This window comes from Mastomys coucha, unplaced genomic scaffold, assembly GCF_008632895.1.
Source record: "Mastomys coucha isolate ucsf_1 unplaced genomic scaffold, UCSF_Mcou_1 pScaffold13, whole genome shotgun sequence".
NCBI lineage: Eukaryota > Metazoa > Chordata > Mammalia > Rodentia > Muridae > Mastomys > Mastomys coucha.
The window spans coordinates 7,041,761-7,064,552 of record NW_022196895.1 but is presented as its reverse complement, the minus strand read 5'-3'; the positions used below and the strand labels follow the sequence as shown (position 1 = coordinate 7,064,552).

The following is a 22,792-nucleotide window of genomic DNA, read 5'->3' as shown; positions in this document are numbered from 1 at the left end:
AAGGATTCCCCCTAAAGCTCCTCAGGCTTTCATGCTGCAGGCTCCTTTCTTAAGATCCTGCTGAGGGGAGAACAATTAGCTGGATGGCAAAGAATATAATATGCCTCCATCTTTAGGAAACCTGTCACTTTGTATATGAATAAGCAACAATAAAACCCTGAATTTCAAATATCATGGTTTTATTTCTCATTTCTTAAAAATGATCTAATCATAAAATCCTTGAAGATTATTATTCTAACAAAGCTCTTGTTTTAAGGTGTCTGTGGTTCCCACTCTTTGTTCCCGGCCTAGCTCACCACAGCAGCTTGTCTCACAGACCTATGAACTATGAGCATAGGATAAGTATCTGACCCAATATGAGACGCTTAGAATGTCTCCTCTAGAATTTTATCTAGACAGTACTGGACCCTGGATTTGTAAAGGTTTGTAAAACTGGAATCCGTATGTGGCTCATCTCAAGTACACATGAATTCTAATTTTGGAGAGAATAAGCCGAGAGCTGTGACCAGGCAGCTGGAGTACAGCCAGGAGGTGCAGCATGGACAGAGCTATGTGATGCTAAGCTATTCCAGACACTTCTGTTCCTCTAAGAGCTAGACGTAGGCTCTCTGAACTTCCCATTTCTTCTTCATTCACCCTCTCTTGACTTACCTGAGCGTCTTATTCTTTTATATGGAAAGTCTGAACAATCCCTTGGACTAATTAAACAAAATAAAACTCTTTTTTGTTTTTTATTAGATTTTTTAAATTTACATTCAAATGATATCTCCTTTCCCTGTTTCACCTCCAGAAAAACAAAACAAAACAAAACAAAACAAAAACAAAAACAACCCTGTTCCATCCCCCCACCCCCTACCCCCCACCCCCAACCCACCCTCTCTGGCTTCCTGGCTGTGGCATTCCCTACACTGGAGCATAGAACCTTCACAGGACCAAGTGCCTCTCCTCCTATTGATAAATGACTAGGCCATCTTCTGCTACATATGCAGCTGGAGCCATGAGTCCCACCATGTGTACTCTTTGGTTGGTGGTTTAGTCCCTGGGAGCTCTGAGGGTACTAGTTAGTTCATATTGTTATTCATCCTAAGGGGCTGCAAACCTCTTCAGCTCCTTGGTTCCTTTCTCTAGCTCCTTCATTGGGGACCCTGTGCTCAGTCCACAAAATAAGACTCTCAATGGCCTGTAGAGCAGATGTGGAAAAGGAAATGGAGAAGGCTGGGAGGATGAGAAGCCATGCACTACTTTAAGAAAAGTCAGCCATTAGCCCCTTTAACACAAAAAAGAAAGGATGACCAGGAAGACAGTGAGTTCCTTTCCTCAGATCTGGTGAGGACAGAAACATGCACAGTCATACAGATGAATGAGACAAAGGGGGAGGACAAGGAGCCTTCCATCCTGTAAAAAGACCCTGCACCTGTCCACAATAACTGAAAACATGACTACAGGCAAGCTGACAGGGTTTTCAAACCCCTAAACCAACCTGGTACATATTAACAAAGAAAAAGAAAGAAAAGAAAGGCCACAAAGATAAAAAGAACATTTTATAATATCTCTACTGGAGGATACCAATAATTCAAAGCATTTATAAATGGGCCACCCAAGTTATTTCTATAACAATTATTTACTGAACACCTGGTAACTCCTAGAGGAGAATGGTGAATAAGAGATAATTACAACCTCTGCTTAATTAATAACTTAATTAATAGTTTATTGGTGTCATTTTATCAAGTAATAAATATTAAAATAAACTTATAAATGACTTAGAATGTATTCAGAGAAGGATTATATTAGATAATATTTGTTCATTTCTAAATTTGTTTAAGCTATAGGCCAATAACAATAAATAAAAATCATTGACTGTGTAGTTCACCAAGTATCTATAGTCACCCATCCATTCATCCACCCACCCATCTGCCCATCCAACCATTCATTCATCTACCCATTCACCCATCCATCCAACCATTCATCCATCTACCCATTCACCCATCCATCCAACCATTCATCCATCTGTCCATTCACCCATCCATCCAACCATTCATCCATCTACCCATTCACCCATCCATACAATCATCCATCCTTCTGCCAGTCCATCTGTCCATCTATCCATCATCTATTCTTCTATCCATCCATCCATCTACCTATCCTTCTGTCTATCCATTCAACCAATGGACACAATCTGACAGTGCTTTCTGTATATGAGGATCCCCTACTTATAAAGCACCCTTGATGGATTATGAGACATTTTTCAGGGTTTTTAATCAGAGCTTCACCTCATTTGTTCTGATAGAAGAGACTATAATGCTTTTAAAATGCTTTAAAATGTTTCCTAAATTGTTCTACATCACAACGAGTAAATGAATGAAAGGACTGTCCCTTATAGTTTTTGTGCCTCCAAGTCAGAGCTTAGCTTAGTTTTTATTACACAATACATTTTGAATAAGTACACCTGAGTAAAGAAATGATCAAATGGATGATTGGACCCTCTTTGCTAATTTACTACAATAAGGAAGCTTTACTATTAGATTTCTAATTAAACTATATGCTTAATTTCACTTAAAGAATAGTGAATGTATTTTTTTTTTTTATTGCTCAGTACTGAGGACCAAGACTAGTTCTCTATTAGCCCAGGGTGACCTTGAACTCTTGATCCTTCTGCTTTACTGTCTGGTGTTGGGGTTATAGACATGTGCAATTGTGCCTAATATATATTTTTTGACACCTTTGAAATGTGAAAATGACCAGTATATGTTAGCCAATAGAGGGCTCTGGACTATAATTTAAGAAGCTCTCATATAATTTTAGCCCTTAGGGGCAGAAGCAAGTGGAAGTCTTGTTGTCTACATAATAAGTTCCAAGTGACAGGGCTGCACAGTAAGATCTTGTCAAGAAAGAGAAAAGAAGAGGTGGGTGTTGAGGAAGGGAAGGGAGCTCTATAGCATGTGATGGGACAGTTTGTGATTCAAGATTTTCAAGGCTTTCTGATCTTGTCTAATGCGAATGGCTGCATCAAACTAAAACAAAAATCACCTCACAACCATTACAGTAGTTTAATTCTTTGTCCTCTTCTGATAGTTGCACTTTAAAGATATGATTCCATCTAAATAGAAGGCATTCTGAGAAGTAAAACCTCTAGATAAACAGCAACAAACTCATATATCTACTTGTCTTTGTATTACAAAATAAATAAAGACAAACTAGGTGTGGTGGCACATGCCTTCAGTTCCAGCACTATGGAAGTAAAGGCAGGTTGATCTTGATGAATTTGAGGCCACCCTGGTCTATATAGATTTCCAGGCCATCCAGGGCTACATGGTAAGATCTTGTCTGTCTTAGTTAGGGGTTGCTATTGCTTCAATGAAACACTATGACCCAAAGCAAGTTGGAGAGGAAAGAGTTTATTTGGCTTGTTTCCACATCATAGTCTATCACAGCAAGAACTCAAACAGGGCAGGAACCCGGAAGCAGGAGTTAATGCAGAGGTCATGGAGGGATGCTGCTTACTGGCTTACTCATCATGGCTTGCTCAGCCTGTTTTCTTATAGAACCTAGGGCTGCCAGCTCAGGGATGGCACTGTCCACAATGGGCTTGCCCTCCTTCCCATATCAATCACTACTTAAGAATATACCCTTCCCTTCCTAGTTATATTTTAGGTGAATTGATACTAAATGTAAGATGAGAGGCATCTGTTAGCTTTCTTGTCACTGTGATAGACTGGGGACAGAAACAGCACCAGGGAGGAAGTGTTTATTCTTGCTTAAGGCTCACGGACGCAGCTCATCATGACAAGGAAGAAAGAAAGAGGTTGGAGCAGCTCCAAGCTGGGGCAGCAGGAGTGTGAGGCTGCTCGTTATATTGTAGTAGCCCTCCAACTAGACCCTACCTCCTAAAAGTTCCCTAACCCTTAAGAACAGCACTACCCAGTGGGCACCAAGCGCTCAAACAGAAGAGCTCATGGATGGTATATATATATATATATATATATATATATATATATATATATATATATATATATATATATATATATATATATATATATATATATATATATATATCACTCTGATTATTATGTCCCTCACTAATTTCCCTCCTGATGGGGACATTTTACATCCAAACTAATCATACTTATAAAGTATTAGGTAGTATTGAAAATTCACAGATACCTTACAAAGTAAATAAGTCACAAACAAATAATTGGGAATTGACATCAGGTTCAGATCAGTGATTAGAGAGAGTCAACTTCACTTTATTTAATAAAATACAAAATAATTTACATGACTAAGGATGAAATTGAGAGCATTACATGTGCTAAGCAAATACTCTTAGGCCTAAAATATTAAATTTTAATAAATTACATGTTCCTTTTAATGTTCTCAAAAAAGTTTTGCATGCCTGTTTTTGACAATAAAAAAGTAAAATATATTTAAGTTCGTGAGAGAAAAATATTTCCTGTTTGAAACTAAACCATTTAAACTCCCACTAATTCAATGACAACATGCACACATACAAAATTCTCAAATAAGGGTTAGTAAACATATATTTCAACTCCTTCCTTCTAGAAGGAGTTTCACAGGCATTAAACACTCACCTAAAAGTGCATTTTTCCCATGGTCATCTGGTAGAAATCGCTTGTCCACAGCACAAACTAGGATGTGTTCAGGGAGGTTAGGAGACTTGGCCCCCACCAGCAGGAACCCCGCTGGGATGTCAATTTGTTCCATGCACAGTGACACTAAACGCAGATCCTTTCCAGCTTGACAAAACCCTAGAAACGGTAAGAAGAAAACAGCAGAGCACTTAGGGAAGGTAATATCTCTTTATCCACCTGTTGGGAGAATAGAGCTATCTATAGCAATCACTTCTAAGGACTCAAAGCCCATGGCCCCCACCAAGAAGACAAATCTATCCCCCTTCTGTTTGGTTCCATCAAGATGACAACTCAAGTTTTCTGGCCCACAAGTAAGGTGATCATAAATATATAACCAACCTTGGAAAGTGTATAATTTTTATATGTACATGGTAAGTTTTCACGCACCACTTTCTCTCCCCCACCCCTCTCTCTGTAGATTTGTGTTTGGTGTACTCATATGTGAGTGTGAATGTGTGTGCACAGGTCCTGTAGAGGCTAGACGTTAATGTCGGGTGTCTACCTCAACTGCTCTCTACCTTATTTTGAGAGAGTCTCTCACTGAGCCTAGAGCTCCAGGCATCTAGGTGCCTTCCCTCACTTCCCTAAACCCACCAGTACAGGAGTTACAGATACTCCCTCATCTTTCTGGTGGATGCCTGGGCTCTAAACTCAGGCCCTCACATGAGTAGGACAGCCACTTTACCCAAGGATCCATCTCCCTAGCCAAGTCTTTATTTTCAAGATGAAGTTATTTCTAACTGGGACAATCCAAGTCACTGAACACAGATGCTCCCCCATATCACAGCAGCAGAGACTGGAGCTCAGAGCTTGGTGACTGATCAGGGAACTGGTCAGAACTAGAATTCAGAACAGACTTTTCACTAGATAAGCCAAGATGTTACAAGTACTTATGTAATCAGTTTGTAATGGACTGCCGCATTCACTCAGTATTTCATAGTTTATAAACAAGTGCTTCACAGGCCTAAAGAGACAAATTTGAACAGAATATTTTCCTTTAAGAATTCACATTGAGCCAAGCAGTGGTGGCATATGCCTTTAATACCAGCAGTCAGAAAGCAGAGGCAGTTGGATTCCTGTGTGTTTGAGGCCAGCTTGGTCTATTCAGTGAGTTCCAGGACAGCCAGAACTACAACAGAGAAACCCTGTCTCAAAAACCCAGGTGGGGGGGCGTGGGGCGGGGTGGCAGGAGAGAACTCATGGTGAGTTCGTTAGAAGAAAATTTAAGTGAGTAATATCAAACCCAACACCAAAGAGGCAGCTCCAGTCCTGCTGTTTTAGGAGAGCCCTCTCTGTACTCTAACATGTGCATTCTCTCTAGAGCTCTGATGTTCCCAACTGACCAAACACTGGAACTCCACTCTAGCTGGGCTACTTTAATAGCCCACTTTTCTGGTCATAGTTGATTGGTCCAGAAGCAGACATCTGATAAAATTGGCCAATCAAAGATTTTGTATAAGAATTCTCCACATGGAGCTGGGGTTAAGGAGGCATGACCCAGTTTGATCTCTGGCACCTCCCTTGTTTCTTGACCTGTGAGAGAAGTCACAGCCACAGAAAGCTGGACAGGTGGGTTTGAGAGTGACTATCCCTGAAGCCCAGCTGTGTTGTCACTTTCCGTGGTTTAGTCCTGTGATCTTTAGCATCTGGATTCTTCTAATAATTTCTTCATTTTGCCTAAGCTGGTTTCATTGCGGTTCTGTCACTGGCAACAGAAGGTTGGTAGAAAGTGGCAGACAAACACCCAACTTTCCACATATAAATCTGGAGAAATTTCTATCCTGATTACCCATAACCCAACTCCGAAGAAATGTGAGATCCTATGAGCATTAATTCATATCATGATTATACTATAAGCCAACAAATAATTGGATGCCATCAGTTAGTAAATGGAAAAAATTAAATTCCATTAAAATACTGTATGATTGAATATGAATCTGCCATGCTTTGGATCATCGAAACTTGATATCAGCCCTCTATCAGATGTGGGGTTAGTGAAGATTTTTTTTCCCCAATCTGTAGGTTGCCAATTTGTCTTATTGACAGTGTCCTTTGCCTTACAGAAGATTTTCAGTTTCGCAAGGTCCCATTTATCAATTCTTGATCTTAGAGCATGAGCCATTGGAGTTCTCTTTAGGAAATTTCCCCCTGTGCCATGAGTTCAAGGCTCTTTCCCACTTTCTCTTCTATTAGATTCAATGTATCTGGTTTTATGTTGAGGTCCTTGATCTACTTGGACATGAGCTTTGCATAAGGTGACAAATATGGGTCTATGTCCATTTTTCTACATACAGACAGCCAGTTAGGCCAGCACCACTTATTGAAGATGCTTTCTTTTTTCCATTATATATTTTTGGCCTCTTTGTCAAAGATCAAGTGATCATAAGTGTGTGGTTTTATTTCTGAGTCTTCAGTTCTATTCCATTGATCAATGTGTCTGTCTCTGTACCAAACCATGCAGTTTGTATCACTATTGCTCTGTAGTAAAGCTTGGGGCCAGGGATGGTGATTCCCCCAGCTGTTCTTTTATTGTTAGGAATTGTTTTTGCTATTCTGGGTTTTTTTGTCTTTCCAGACGAATTTGAGAATTGCTCTTTCCATGTCTTTGAAGAATTGAGTTGGAATTTTGATGGGGATTGCATTGAATCTATAGATTGCCTTTGGTAGGATGGCCATTTTTACTATGTTAATTCTGCCAATCCATGAGCATGGGAGATCTCTCCATTTTCTGAGATCTATGATTTCTTTCTTGAGAGGCTTGGAGTTATTGTCATACAGGTCTTTCACTTGTTTGGTTAGAGTTACCCCAAGATATTTTATATTATTTGTGGGTATTGTGAAGGGAGTTGTTTCTCCAATTTCTTTCTCAGCCTGTTTATCCTTCATATAAAGGAAGGCTATTGACTTGAGTTAATTTTATATCCAGCCACTTTGCTGTAGTTGTTTATCAGCTGGAGAAGCTCTCTGGTAGAATTTTTGGGGCTGTTTATTTATACTATCATATCATCTGCAAATAGTGATACCTTTATTTTTTCTTTACCAATTGGTATCCCCTTGATCTCTTTTTTGTTGTCTTATTGTTCTAGCTAACATTTTGAGTATTATATTGAAAAGATAGGGGGAGAGTGGGCATCTTTGTCTTGTCCCCGATTTCAGTGGGACTGCTTCAAGTATGTCTCCATTTAATTTGATATTGGCTATTGATTTGCAGTAAATTGCTTTTATTATGTTTAGGTATGGGCCTTAAATTCCTGATTTCTCCAATACTTTTAACATGAAGGGGCGTTGTATTTTGTTAAATGCTTTTTCTGCACTAAGGAGATGATCATGTTATTTTCTTCTTTGAGTTTGTTTATGTAGTGGATTACATTAATGGATTCTTGTATATTAAACCAGCCTTGCATCCTTGGGATGACACCTACTTGATTGTGGTGAGTGATGGTTTTAATGTGTTCTTGGCTTCGGTTTGCAAGACTTTTATTGAGTATTTTTGCATAGATAGTCATAAGCAAGATTGGTCTGAAATTCTCTTTTTTGGTTGGGTCCTTGTATGATTTAGGTATCAGAGTGATTGTGGTTTCATAGAACGAGTTAGGTAGTGTTCCTTCTATTTCTATTTTATGGAATAGTTTAAGGAAAATCGGTATCAGGTCTTCTTTGAAGGTCTGGTAGAATTCTCAAGAAATTAATCACCAAAAAACCAAACAATTCAATAAAAAAACATGGAGTATAGAACTAAACTGAGAATTCACAATTGAAGAATTTCAAATGGCGGAGGAGCACCTAAAGAAATGTTCAAACTCCTTAGTGGTCAAAAAATGCAAATCAAAATGACCCTGAGAATGGCTAAGATCAAAACCTCAGGTGATAACACATGTTGGAGAAGATATGGAGAAAGAGGAACACTCCTCCATTGCTGGTGGGATTGCAAACTGGTACAACCACTCTGGAAATCAGTCTGGAGGCTCCTCAGAAAATTGGAAATAGATCTACCTGTATACCCAGCTATACCACTCCTGGGAATATACCCAAAAGATGCCCCACCATGCCACAGGGGCACATGTTCCACTATGTTTAAAGCGGCCTTATTTGTGATGGCCAGAAGCTGGAAACAACCTAGATGCCCCACGACAGAAGAATGGATACAGAAACTGTAGTTCATTTACACAATGGAATACTACTCAGCTATTAAGAATGAGTTTTGCAGGCAAATGGATGCAACTAGAAAATACCATCCTGAGTGAGGTAACTCAGACCCAAAAGGATATGCATGGGATGGAAATGGAGAGGAGACTGAGGAAAAGAAGGTCTAGTGACAGGCCAAATTTGGATCCAGCTTAAGGGGAGGTCCCAAGCAAGGCCTGACACTATTACTGAGGCCATGGAGCACTCACAAAAAGGGACCTATCATGACAGCCTTCCGAAAGACCCAACAAGCAGCTGAAAGAGTCAGATGCAGATATTTTCACCCAACCAATGGACAGAAGCAGCTGACCCCTGTTGTTGAATTAGGGAAGGCTGAAAGAAGCTGAGAAGAAAGTCGATCCTGAAGGAGGACCAGTAGTCTCAATTAATCTGGACCCATGAGATCTCTCAAACACTGGACCACCAAACAGACAGCATACACCAGCTGATATGAGGCCCCCAACACAGTACAGTACACAACACGATTCAGTAGAGGACTTTCAGGTCTGTGTTCATTCAGAGATGATGTACCTAACCCTCAAGAGACTGGAGGCCCAGAGAGTTTAGAGGTCAGGTGGGGTGGTGGGTGGGGGCATCCATGTGGAGATGGGGATGGGGAATGGGGAGGAGGTGTGGGATGTGGAGCATTCAGAGGGTGGATGGGGGGGCAGGGAATAGAATATGGAGTATAAAAATAAATTAATTTAATAAAAAAGAATGAAATGTTCTATAAAATATATATGTAATTTCTCAATTATGCAAAATATAAGGATGCAATATGAATTATATGAAGGACTTCATGTACCTATAAGAACAGAGGCACTATGAGCTAGCTTGTCAGAAATATAGAAAGGTAGGCAGATACAAAGGCAGGCAGATTCCTGTGTTCAAGGTCAGCCTGGGACAGAGCAAATTAAGGTCCAGGCAAGGTCAGAATGGTAATCCCAGGACAGGATCCCACCCAGCTAAGTTTATTGTCTGTGTTTACAATGGCAGGCAGATCCCTGAATTCATTTGCAATGTTAAAAAAGTGTTCCAGTTGTTCTGGGCCCACATGAAGACCAAGCTGCACATCTGCTACATATGTGCTGGGAGGCCTAGGTCCAGTCATGTATGTTCTTTGGTTGGTGGTTCAGTCTCTGAGATCCCCAAGGGTCCAGGTTAGTTGACTGTGTTGGTCTTCCTGTGGAGTTCCCATCCCCTCCAGGGCCCACAATCCTTCCTCCCATTCTTCCATAAGAGTCCCCAGGCTCCGTCTACTGTTTGGCTGTGGTTATGGGTGTCTGTATCTGTCTGAGTCAGCTGCTGGGTGGAGTCTCTCAGAGGACAGCATGTTCCTGTCTGAAAGCATAACAGAGAATGGGGGCTTTCTCAAAAGCTGCTGCCTCTATGTGGGATATGTTCGTCTATCTGGGCTGCCTTGTCTGGCCTCAGTAGGAGAGGAGGTGCTTAGCCTTGAAGAGGCTTGAAGTGCCAGGGTTGGAGGATTCTCACAGGGCGCCACCCACTTAGAAGAGAGGGGAAGGTGGGATGGGGGAAGAATTGTGGGAGGGGGCGACTGGGAGGGGGGTCAGTGAACAGGGTGTAACATGAGTAAGTGAAATTAAATTAAATTAAAAGACTTGAAAGCAGGCATAATAGAATTAGAAAGTCAACAGAAGACCAGACTGATCAAAATAATGTTGCTCATCCACTTCAGACTTACAGATCCTCTTTAATACTGATGAACTCAACTCAACTCTTAGAATTCTTGACATAAGTAATATCTAAAAGTTACACTGAATTCCTTAACAATTTTGTTAAACGGTCATCTGTTTATCTGAAAAACAAATTATTTGTATGCATGAAGAATGTAAGTTATTCATTTTACAAACAATTTTTTTTTTTTTTTTGGAGCCAATGGACACACAGAACTCTCTGAAAAATATCTGCTTCGTACGGTCCTTGAGTAACAAGGTTAAAAGGCTTGAGAGTTGGGAATTAACAATCCTGTTGCTGATGGCAGATGTTTGTGTTTGAGGAGTGCTACCAACCGACAGGCACGATTCTCTCCACAGCTCTAGGAGTGTATTACCTCCTTGCCAAGGACGGAGAAACTGGGTCTCCAGTAGGTAAGGAATGTCTTCAAGGCTAGAGAAGGAGTCCAGTAAAACTTAGGGCTATAAGACACGGAAGTTTGTTATATAAGAAAAGACAAGCTAAGAACTAAGTACGGTGGTGTGTGGCTATACTCTGTTTAAGGGGAGGCACAGGCTTTTGCATCAAAGTATACAATACTAGGGGCTGGAAAGAGGGCTTGGTGATTAAATGTGCCTGTTGCTTTTGCAGAGGACTTGAGTTCACTTCTCAGCACCCATATGGAACAAGGTCTTAACCACCTGTAAGTCAAGCTCCAGGGAACAGATATAGAGTATATACAATGTAAATAAAACTTAATTTTTTAAAATTACAAAATACTAAAGTAGTAAGTACCTGAAAGCACTGAAAGGAGCCTCAATATTTCTCATCAAAGAGATTACTAATCAGCCATAAACCTAGAACACAATCCCCCAGGGAGTGGGGTCTTCTTTCTAAGTATGACTTGCTTCAAGGAGTGGGACATAAACTGCCTTGCTAAGCAGCATGTATTAACAACTGATGAGAAGTTTGTGACCGGATATTAGCTGGACTGCATCTCTAGGAAGTGCCTTTGTCACTGAGAAAGAAATGGCAACCACAGCCTGTACTAACTCACAAAACTACTGCAAGGTTTTGAGGACACTGTCATTATATAAAACCTTAAGGCTGGGGCTGGAGAGATGGCTCAGAGGTCAAGAGTGCTTGATGCTCTTGGGGAGGAGCACAGTTTGGATCCCAGAATCTATGCTGGGTGGCTCACAACTGTCTTTAACTCTAGCTTCAGGGGATCCAATGTCCAATTCTGGCTTCATGTGCACATATCAACACACATACACACATTTTAAAAATAAAGTAAATCTTCTAAAAAGTAAATTAACCTTAAGGTCACCCAATACATTGTTACTTAACATGTGACTTTCATAAGTGTGGGGATCCGAAACAACATTCTAAGATACTCGGGAATTACATATGAAGTTTATTTTTAATAATAATAATAGTAATAATAGCACTATTATTACTATTACTATTACTATTATTATTATCATCATCATCATCATCATCATCATTATAATATGCGTTGTATGATATGGGGGCTTACATGTGCCATAGCATGCATTGGAAGGTAGAGAACAACTTTGTGCAGTTTCTTCTGTCCTAACCACCCTCTCATGGATTCTGGGAATTAAGTTCTAGGCATCAAGGCTTCCATGGCAAGCACTTTTACCCTGTAAGCTATCTCATGGTCCTACTAACTCTCTGTGAGTGAAATTTAAATAGGCATCATTTTCATCTCCTAAAACCCAACTGATGATTGTAATTCCCTACTGTAAAACAGAAGGTGGCCTTTCATCCACCACATGTAGAGTGAGTGAAACTAGTCCCGTGAGCTCATAGCTCACTGAGACAAAGCCTGTTATGACAGTGTAGTCTTCACCTTTTAGACAATTTCAAATTGTTTTCATCTATACTGATATACTGTTTAATTCATATGTATAATGGGCTACTGGATAAAGTGGGAAGCTCAGATAAACAGGAAAAATTGATTTTACTAATGCACCCAAATATTGGGTATACAGAGTTGAATTTATCTCCCTCTTTCATTCAGACGTCTCTCTATAATGAGGAGGCCTGGCAGCTGACAGCACATATGGGAAGCACTACAGCTGAATTTAATGAGTTTTCAGACCCCACCCCCCAAAAAAGAGAAGGGACATGAAGTTGGGACACAGTGGGGAAATGTAAGAGAATGGAGTAAATTGTATCTCATTGTGTACATGTATGAAATTCTCAAGAATAAACAAAGTAGGGGCTGGTTAGATGGCTCAGCAGGTAAGAGCACTGACTGCTCTTCCAAAGGTCCTGAGTTCGGATCCCAGCAACCACATGGTGGCTCATAACTACCTGTAATGAGATCTGGCACCCTCTTTCTGGTGCTGTCTGAAGACAACTACAGTATATTATGCCAGAGAGAGCAGGGCCATCCTGAGTTCAATTCCCAGCAGCCATATGATGGCTCATGGCCATCTGTACAGCTACAGTGTACTCATACACATAAAATAAATAAATAAAATCTAAAATAAAAAAGCCACTGTTTAAAAAAAAGAATAAACAAAGTAAATAAAATAAAAAAATAAAAAAATAAACTTTTTAAATTATAATGTTAGGAATGGGAATATACTTTAGTATAGAATGCACCTAACATGTGCAAGGCCTTAGTTTAACTCCTAGTAACACACAGACATATCACAAACATGCAACACACATATACAAACACACATATATATATACATACACAAAATCAATAAAATTATATAAAATGCATTAATGTAAGTTTAGATACCAAAAAATTTTCATTTTTGTTTTATTTTATTTTGAGACAGAATCTCACTAAGTAGCTCTGGCTGGCCTACAACTTGCTATGTAAATCAGGCTGGCCTTGAACTCATAGAGATCCACCAACTTCTTCCTCTCAAGCACTACGAATTAATGTTACAAAGATAAAAAAATTAATAATTACAATCCAGCCTAAATTTTATCATATAGATCAAAAATATAAAATTGTGGAAATAAATCTCTACATCCCTCTAGTCCCAAATATCTAACTCCCACATCTGAGGTGTTAGGTGTTGTCTGTGGGCTGGAAATACAATTCAGTGAGCGCCCTCGCCTAGTGCTCCCGGTGTGTTATGGGGTCTACAGCCACACCTGGGGTTGCGGGAGGCAGAGTGGTTTTGAGTGTTTTTTAAATGCTGAAAACATTTAAATCCATTTGTCTCTCCTAAAACAAGGAAAAAAATTGTTATTTTTGAATTTTCAACAAGCATACTCTTTTTTAAATATATCTAACTTACAGTTAATTCAACTACAACTATTGAATCGTAAACTGTAGACAGTTGTATAGCACAAATATAAAAAATATGTTAATAATATATTGGTCAATCTAGAATAAGTGCTTTCTAGTTAAAGTTAAAATTTTTAGGGGGTCAGAAAGATGGCTCAGTGGTGAAGAACACTGGTTTTTCTTTCATAGTTTCTGAGTTCAATTCCCAGAACCTACATGGAGGCTCACAACCACCTTTTTTATTTGATCCCCAATTTTTTCATGCAGGCTATATGTATGTGACAGAGTATACATATACATAAAACATTTTTAGCATGTGCCATGCAATGGCAGAATTATTTCAGAAAGCTCAAGGAAGTTTAAAGTGTCTACATTACTAAAAGTGATCTGTTACTCAGGCGACTGGGAACTCTACCTGTTCTGACCTCTTCAGTGTGTGAATGAGAGAAGGGTCTGGGAAGGTTAACCTGATGCCCTGAGGCCTCGCAACCATAACCGACCGAGAGCACACACAAGCCAGATCTCTAACCCCCACACAGGTGCTACTTCAGCTTTTAGCTTTTCAATCTCTTGCTGGTTGTAAAGGCACAAGCCCTAAAACCCTAAAACTTTGGATACAAAGGCAGGAAGACCTTGAATTCAAGAGTAGCCTGGTATGACTCCCATAAACTCATGTGTTTAAATGCTTGGCCCATGATTAGGAGGAAGTTGCTGGCCTTGTTGGAGGAAGTATGTCACTGTGGGGGCAAACTTTGAGGTCTCCTTATGCTCTAGCTTCATCCAGGACGCATCTTCTGCTGCCTGAGGATCAAGATGTAGAACTCTTCCAGCACCATGCCTGGCTGATGCTGCCACGCTTCTGCCATGATGAGAATGAGCTAACCCTCTTAAACTGTAAGCCAGACTTAATTAAATGTTTTCCTTCATGAGTTGCCTGGGTCATGGTATTTTTTTACAGCAATAAAACTTAAACTAACACACACACACACAAACACACACACACACACACACAGAGAGAGAGAGAGAGAGAGAGAGACAGAGACAGAGACAGAGACAGAGAGACAGAGAGACAGAGACAGACAGACAGACAGACATGTAAATAAAAAATAAATAGGTCTCAAAAATGACAACAGAATAAGTGTTCTGGCCTGTGCCTAAAGCTTTCCCTGACTCCAGTGCAGCAAAGGCAGTGTGCACTATAATCTTTCTTGCTTGTTACTGTCAGTTCTGTAACCTGTTCCCACTGTGCCCCTTTTAGGCTGAATTCTGTGGGGGCATTTAATATCCCATCCTTGCCAAACATGGAGTATGCAATCATCTACCTATCTCATTCACACTAATGAATTCTTCAAATTCAAGGCTTTAGCTGTCAGTGGTGGCAATACACCTATTATGACTCAAGGCTGAGGATTTTGAGACCAAGAGTTTGTCAGTCTGGAAAGTTTTTACAAACTACAAGAATGATCTATGTTTAGAATATAACATTTCTTCTCTCTCTCTCTCTCTCTCTCTCTCTCTCTCTCTCTCTCTCTCTCTCTCTCTCTCTCTCTCTCTCCTCCGCCCCCTTATATGCCAAAGGACCATGCCAGGCGTTTTTCTTCAGTTTTGATGTCCACACTAGTATTTTGAAATAGGGTTCCCCAGAACACCTTCAGTTTACCAATTGGATAGACTGGCTGTCAGTGACTCCCAGAGGATCCATCTGTCTCCATTGCTACTCTGCTAGAATTATAGAGATGTGTACCTGACTAAACTTGACTTTTAAAAATGTGGGTGCTGAGGGTCTGGACTTGGGCCTTCATGCATACAGCTGGTACTCTACTGAGCCATCCCCCTCACCCAGGTCAAAGAGTGACACTTCTGATGAGATTTTCAATAAGGCACTGAGGCAAAGAGGGTAAGGGGTGCCTGGCTAAACCGAGTTGAGAAGGCACTGGTGGGGAGTGATCAAAGAAGTTGTTGTTTTGTTTATAAATGAAAGAACTATTATTTCAAAGTGATTTCTGAAAAGAAAAATTACAGAATCTGCTTACATGAAGAAGTATGAATAGTTTTTAGTATTATAGATTAGGGCTTCCTGTTTATAGTGGGAAGACAGAGGTAAAAGTGATGATCAGTAAACAGTGAATGGCCCTGGAAGAAGCATGCTTTCATGGCTTTTTAATACCCGAGAAAAGAGAAAATGTAAGGGGGTGTGGATGTAAAAAGGTTGCAAGAACCAATCACTAGAAAGCTTCCAATGTCTGAAAATGGGACTCTAAGTTACAACACATTCAGCAGTACTGTGTATAACACAAAACAGAAAATAAATGTCCATAAGGATGGGAATAAATGGGTGAATGGGTGAATAAATGGTGGAGAAGAAATTAATCCCTACGAGGTAAAACTTCAAAGAAACAAAGCTACTCTGCCCACAGGCTGTGGTGCGCAGGTGTGAGAAGGCGCTGCTTCCAGGAACTAAGCTCAGCACCCAGGCAGGTGTGGGAGGTACTGACTGGGCATTCCTGGAATAATGTGATGGGAAGAACTTTTAAAGATGTCACATCTAAGAGGACTCTAAGGAGACAATACAATTAAATCTGGTGTAATATAGGATCATGACTCAAAAAAGGACATTAGGTAAAAGCAAGGAACCAAGGCAAACCATAGCCTTGATTGTTAATGTTTTTTTTTTAAACTTTCTTTTTTAAAAAAAAAAAAAAGATTTATTTATTTATTATTTGTAAGTACACTGGAGCTGTCTTCAGACACCTCAGAAGAGGGCGTCAGATCTCGTTACAGATGGTTGTGAGCCACCATGTGGTTGCTGGGATTTGAACTCAGGACCTTTGGAAGAGCAGTGAGTGTTCCTACCCGCTGAGCCATCTCTCCAGCCCGACTGTTAATGTTAATAAAAAATATAAGCACTAGCTTATTAATTGTAACAAATGTGCTTCCTATACGATGCTGTTCACAGAACATATGTATACAAATGGAACGACTGGCTTGCATTTTCTATAAGTGTAAAACTGCTCCTAAAAATAGTCTTGGAAAGTACTTTTCTTATCTTCTAGTTACATGCCAAGAGAAGCCTCTGGCAATTTAATTAAAAAGAAAGGACGAACTAAGAAAAGAAGGGAACGGTGAGGCCCGAGCAGCTCAGGAAGAAGTCAGCTCATGGCCAGAGATGGTCAGAGTCAACGGAAAGTTACTCAGTTCAGTTTGTAATTCTCTTAAATATTTCAAAGTCCACCTGCCAAGGCCCTGGTGTTTTTCTGCAAACATCTCTTAAAGTGTTTCTCCTAAACTCATTGTCGGGGATAGAATCCATGAAATGTGACTGGATCTCCAGACCCACAAGGTCCCACTATCCTGTGAGACAGGGAGAGGATGGTGAATGGCTCCAGAAGCCGCAGAGCACCTCAGAGCACCCCACGGAAGCCTCGGCTGTTATTGTCAGAGCACCCCACGGAAGCCTCGCCTGCTACCGTCCACGGCAAGGGAGGACAGTTACTTATGTGGGTGGACAACTTGCTTCACAAGCTTGCTCTTGGAATCACTTCACTTCTGAGAGCAAAAGAGCCTACCCTCCTTTGTGACAAATGATTTTAATTAAAACACAGTGGTGGTGATAGCAGAGGGCCTTCTTTATAGACTCCATCTGCATTTTCCTAATTAAATAGCCAAGGTTTTCACTTCATAGAAAGAGATTTGTGCCCTCCATTATCTCCAACTTGAAGGCTCCAGAGTAAATAAAAAAGGAGAGAAAGGAGCATTTACTGACACAGCAGTAAATCCAAACTAAAGCAATCAAAGCAGCATTCAGAGGCCGAAAATCCGGTTGCTCTTCACCTGCACAGACAATCAACTGCCTCCCAGCAGGGTAGGAGCCCACTCTATTCTAATAATTTACATAAGAAATTAGCAACCAAAATTTACCTATGAATGGCAAGCCTCGGCAGCCCTTCAGATGTCAAGTACCTGCTTATCTAAATTGCCTCTAAAAATAGCTTTACGGGCCTTAAGCCTTAGGTAAATAGGGGTTTCCCAGGAGCTAGAAGGTGGTATTTTCAAACAAGGCCACAGTCGCTACATTCCCGTTTCAATGCTGGTTTTGTGAGTACAACTTTGGGATTGTTTTCCTTTTGAGTAAGAAGATTCTTAGAACTTTCTTGGAGCAAGCAAAATTGCCAACACTGGGTGAAGTATAAAATTACAAGTTATAAATAGCTTTTTATTTTAAATGCCATCTTACAATGAAGGGGAAGTTAAGTAGGGGTATGAACAATGCTCAGGAATTATAAGAATCGGAAGCAGTTGACGTAGGAATTTGGAGTACAGAATTGTTTTCAGAATGTGTTGGATTTGAATCTTCTACTTTGGTGGGGGACATTTATTTATTCTCAGAAAAATTGTCCGCCTTTACCTTTAAAATCACCATTGCTCCTTTGGAGCTGAGGTAGAAAGATCACCCCAAATTCTATAGCTACAGCTTCAGTTAAACATTAGCCTGGGTTAGAGTGAGACCTTGACATAGATATACAGACCGTTTCCTAACCTTGTGCGGTTTTTTGTCAATTTGTTTTCTCACCATGGAGCTCTGGCTGCCCTGGAATTCACTGAATATATCAGGCTGGCCTTCAACTCACAGAGATCCACCTCCTCTGCCTCCCTCGTGCAGGGATTAAAGGCATGTTTTTTTTTGTTTTGTTTTTTGTTTGTTTTTGAGGGGGTCATCAAGTTTATATCTTGGTACCTTTTCAAAATACTTGGTTATAAATAACACTACTGTGAAACTGAAAACATAACCCATGTAGTGGAAGACAGGGAAAAACTCTCTTCCCTATGTTTCGGAAGACAATTTGCTTGCTTCACAATCATCCCCTAAGTTTTTACTCTGGCTCTATTTAATTATCACATGTAATTCGGTTCTCAATGAGATGCCATCATTTAAGCACTGTTCAATGTCACTTGTTACTTGATGAGCTGACTACTCAGTGAAAGGAAAAGGCATAATAATAGTACAAGTCAAGTAAAAAGCAACATAATGCCGTCAGAGTTCACATCTCCATGGGTTTAAAGACTGTGGCTGGCACATCGGTAATGAGTGAGTAGGGTCCATCATAATAAGTCTGGGTAAAGAGTCACTTGTAAGTGGAGGCAAATCATATAAGAAGTGATGCACTGTGGGCAGACCTAATTTGAAGAACACTGATAAACACTCCTTCTAGGGATACTTGTGGGGTATGGGAGGATAATTCAGGTCTCTTTCCCCTCTGCCAAGAGGATCTGGATCCCTCTATGAGTTGTCAAATTTTCAGGGAAGTAGGAAATCAGTGGTGGCTCATGCCTTTAACTGCAACACTTGGGAGGCAGAGGCAGGCAAATTTCTGAGTTCGAGGCCAGCCTGGTCTACAGAGTGAGTTCCAGGACAGCCTGAGCAATACAGAGAAACCCTGTCTCAAAAAACCAAAAAAAAGAAAACAAACTCTCAAACAAGAAAAACAATTTTTCTGGCTTTACCTGGGTAAGGCTGTCATTTACATCAAATTATTCATTCTCCAAGCTTTGGCAGGAAACTGTACTCTGTCCTGAGATCTGGAAGCTTCTTGTTTTCCAGCCTCCTGGTTTCCTCAAGCTTTTCATGCTCTGACACTATGCAGGTTAATGCCAGTCTGAATATAAAAACCACATCCCACACACTAATTAAGTGGACAAGCAGAACTCCACAACTATGTGGAGGCAAGAAGGTAGAATTAAGTTGGGATCTCACCGAAACCACAAAACAATGAAAACATTAGAAACCAGGGTTCCCTCATTTAAAATGTGGTTAAAAGTGTGGTTGGAAATAAAGCTGACTTGAACAAACAGAATGACATCAGCAGTGTAGTGCTATACAGCTTAATCCCAGCACTGGGGAGGAAGAGGCAGGCAAATCAATCTCTGTGAGTCGGACGCCAGCATACTCTATAGTGAGTTCCAGACCAGCTCACACTTCATAATGAGACCTAGTCTCAAAAAAAACCAAAAACCAAAAACCAAAAAACAAAACAAACAAACAAACAAACAAAACAACAGAGAGACAGACAGACAGACAGACAGACAGAGAAGCAAACAATACGATACTTATAAAAGATTTCTATTTTATGTCTACATGCAGTGAGTATAGTTGTAAGGCCAGTGAGATAGCTCAGTAGGCAAAGGTGCTGGCAAGCAGGACCATTGGAGTTTCATTCCCAGCATGCCCAGCAAACAGGAAGGAGAGAACCTGTTTCTGAAAGTTGTCCTCTTGTCCATGACTATGCCATGGCTCATGAGCACCCCCACACATACATATAACACACGCACACACAATACATAAATAAATTCATAAATAAGCAGGTGTAGAGTCAGGACATCTAGAATCTTCATGTCTACCTGGAGGTGGACACACTGTTTTTAATAAAAGCTCAGGAGAAAGTAAATTCTTATGTCTGAACTTGCATTAGCACAGATCCTCTCAGGGAAATAGTTCAACCATGAACCTCAGTGTATTCATCTCAAGAGCAGGACTTGTGTTTCCGGTAGACAACTGTTATGAACCCTTAAGAGACCATGGGGGAGAGGACATAACCACTCGTTCTTTCAGTGCCTGGTGTCCAGCCTTGAACACCACATGGAAGGAAACAGATCAGATGATATTACAATACAAGGTCCAAAGGAGCTCAAAAGTGCAAACCTACCATCTGTCGTGCAAGATCCTTCCGGGGCAGGTTTTTGTGAGTAGGGAATTGGTGGGCTGTTTGAGTCAGACATTTCTTCTTCATCTTCATCATCTTCCATTTCATTCATTGCTACATTGTGAGAAAAATCCAGGCTGCCATTTTGAGTATAGGGATGTACTAGGTCTTTATCTAGATCTTCCACCTTTGGTTTGACATCTGTTTAAGCAAGGAAACCAATGAAAATTTAATTATTAAAAAGAAGCTTAAGCCAGGCGGTGGTAGTGCATACCTTTAATCCCAGCACTTGGGAGGCAGAGGCAGGTGGATTTCTGAGTTAGAGGCCAGCATGGTCTACAGAGTGAGTTCCAGGACAGCCAGGGCTACAGAGAGAAACCCTGTCTCAAAAAAAGAAGAAGAAGAAGAAGAAGAAGAAGAAGAAGAAGAAGAAGAAGAAGAAGAAGAAGAAGAAGAAGAAGAAGAAGAAGAAGAAGAAGCAGCAGCTTATGGAAAATTGATTACAAGAGAAATCTGAAATATATCTCTGAGGAGGGGGGAGACTAGCATTTTTAACATTTGTTTGAGTTCCCAGGATTTAGAATCCCCACTTCTTTTAAAAGGAGTCTAGAAATGCCTGCGATTGAGAAACTTACCTGCAGACGGGAAAGGGTGCTGGTCTGGGTCCAAGTAGAGCTGGGAGAAGATTGGCCGTGGCACTGCAGTACTACATCTGAGTGAGGCTTCTATGGACTTGTGTAGAGCTTCCTCAAATCTAGCAGATTTCAGTTGCCCAGCATATGAGTTCCCCATGGTCTGTACCAGCACATGCCAAAGACAAGAGAAGGGAAAGTTTGTATAGATGCTTATGTCCTAAAACTCCAAGTCAGCTGTCATTGCAAGTCCTAGAAACTGCATTCTCCAGGAGGGATTTTGAATTAAATTAAAGGTAACATACTCTTTGTGTGTGTGTGTGTGTGTGTGTGTGTGTGTGTGTGTGTTTTACCTGCATAAACATATGGGCACCCGTACATGCTCGGAGCAGGCCTCTGGAATTGGGGTTACAGATAGTAGTGAGCTCCCATGTGAGTGATATAAATGATTTTACCTACTGAACCTTCCCTCCAGCTCCCAAAGCACAAAATTTTAACTCTGTTCCCTGATTGTTTAAGAAGTAAATGCTAGGGGCCGGTGAGATGGCTCAGCAGATAAGAGCACTGACTGCTCTTTCAAAGGTACTGAGTTCAGATCCCAGCAACCACATGGTGGCTCACAACCACCTGGAATGAGATGTGACGCCCTCTTCTGGTGCGTCTGAAGACAGCTATAGTGAATTACACCTGAGCGAGTAGGGCAGCAGAGGTCCTGAGTTCAATTCCCAGCAGCCACACACATGACAGTTCATGGCCATCTGTACAGCTACAGTGCACTCATACACATAAAATAAATAAAATAAATCTTTAAAAAAAAGAAGTAAATACCAGATTCATATATACAAGGCAAACAAATAATGCTCTGAATAAAGACATTAAGTTAGCATAAAATTGGGAAATGGAGCTTTACAACCATGTACTAAATTGGACACATGTGTTCAGACTTGGTGCGAAAGGAAACAGCATTATATTTAAAAATGTAAAGAGCAGAGAGCTGAGGGGTGCGTATACGGTGCTATCGCTGCCTTTCAAAGTAACCCTGGTTGTTAGCGAGTAATTTCTTAAATGAATATTTTCAGCTAATAAATGAATACTAGAATACTAGAAGTATAAAACAATCACTTTGCAACTATTAATAGAGATTGAAGAGGCAATATTATCAGACAAGACCACTGGGTAGAAGGTTGAGGGGAGCTTTGTAATGGGAAAAATCAGCTGTCCTCTTGAACCCATGGATTAAGTGCAGAGTCCTGATGTGAGGTAGTGAGAAACGGTGAGCCTTGCCAAGGAGACAGTTTAAACGAAGCACACATCCCACCCAGAAGGTGTCCAGCCAGGACATGAAACCAGTCTAGCCAAGTCTCAGAGAGAACCGCTTGACAGACGAATCACATGAAACCGCAAAGGAACAAGCAGAATCAACAGAATCAAAACTAGGTCTCTGCCAATGAACAGAGCCATTCCACTTTTAAAGCACGATTCAAATTTAAACTTAAAAAAATGTACATATTTTTTCATGATTTAACATGTTGTTTGAAACAGAAAAGGGTGAGAGCAGCTGTGTGCAGTGGTGCACACCTGTACTGTAGAGCGCTCTGGGGCATCTACTGCAAGTTCCAGGATAGCCTGGGCTATATAGTGACTATCAGAGGTGGGGGGAGGGGGAAGAGA

The 22,792-nt window shown here is 40.6% G+C and overlaps 1 protein-coding gene across 4 annotated transcripts in view; it reads right to left on the bottom strand.

Annotated features, from left to right (window-relative positions):
- The window catches only part of Greb1l (GREB1 like retinoic acid receptor coactivator), a 265,485-nt gene that overhangs the window by 98,095 nt on the left and 144,598 nt on the right, over positions 1–22,792 (bottom strand). For all 4 annotated transcript variants that reach the window (XM_031364954.1, XM_031364953.1, XM_031364956.1 and 1 more), the window contains 3 exons: positions 21,125–21,284; positions 20,493–20,690; positions 4,587–4,763 (listed from right to left, as the gene is read on the bottom strand). In XM_031364954.1, the coding sequence (XP_031220814.1) occupies positions 4,587–4,763; positions 20,493–20,690; positions 21,125–21,281 (532 nt within the window). In that variant the 5' untranslated portion in view covers positions 21,282–21,284. The remainder of the gene's footprint in view (positions 1–4,586; positions 4,764–20,492; positions 20,691–21,124; positions 21,285–22,792) is intronic.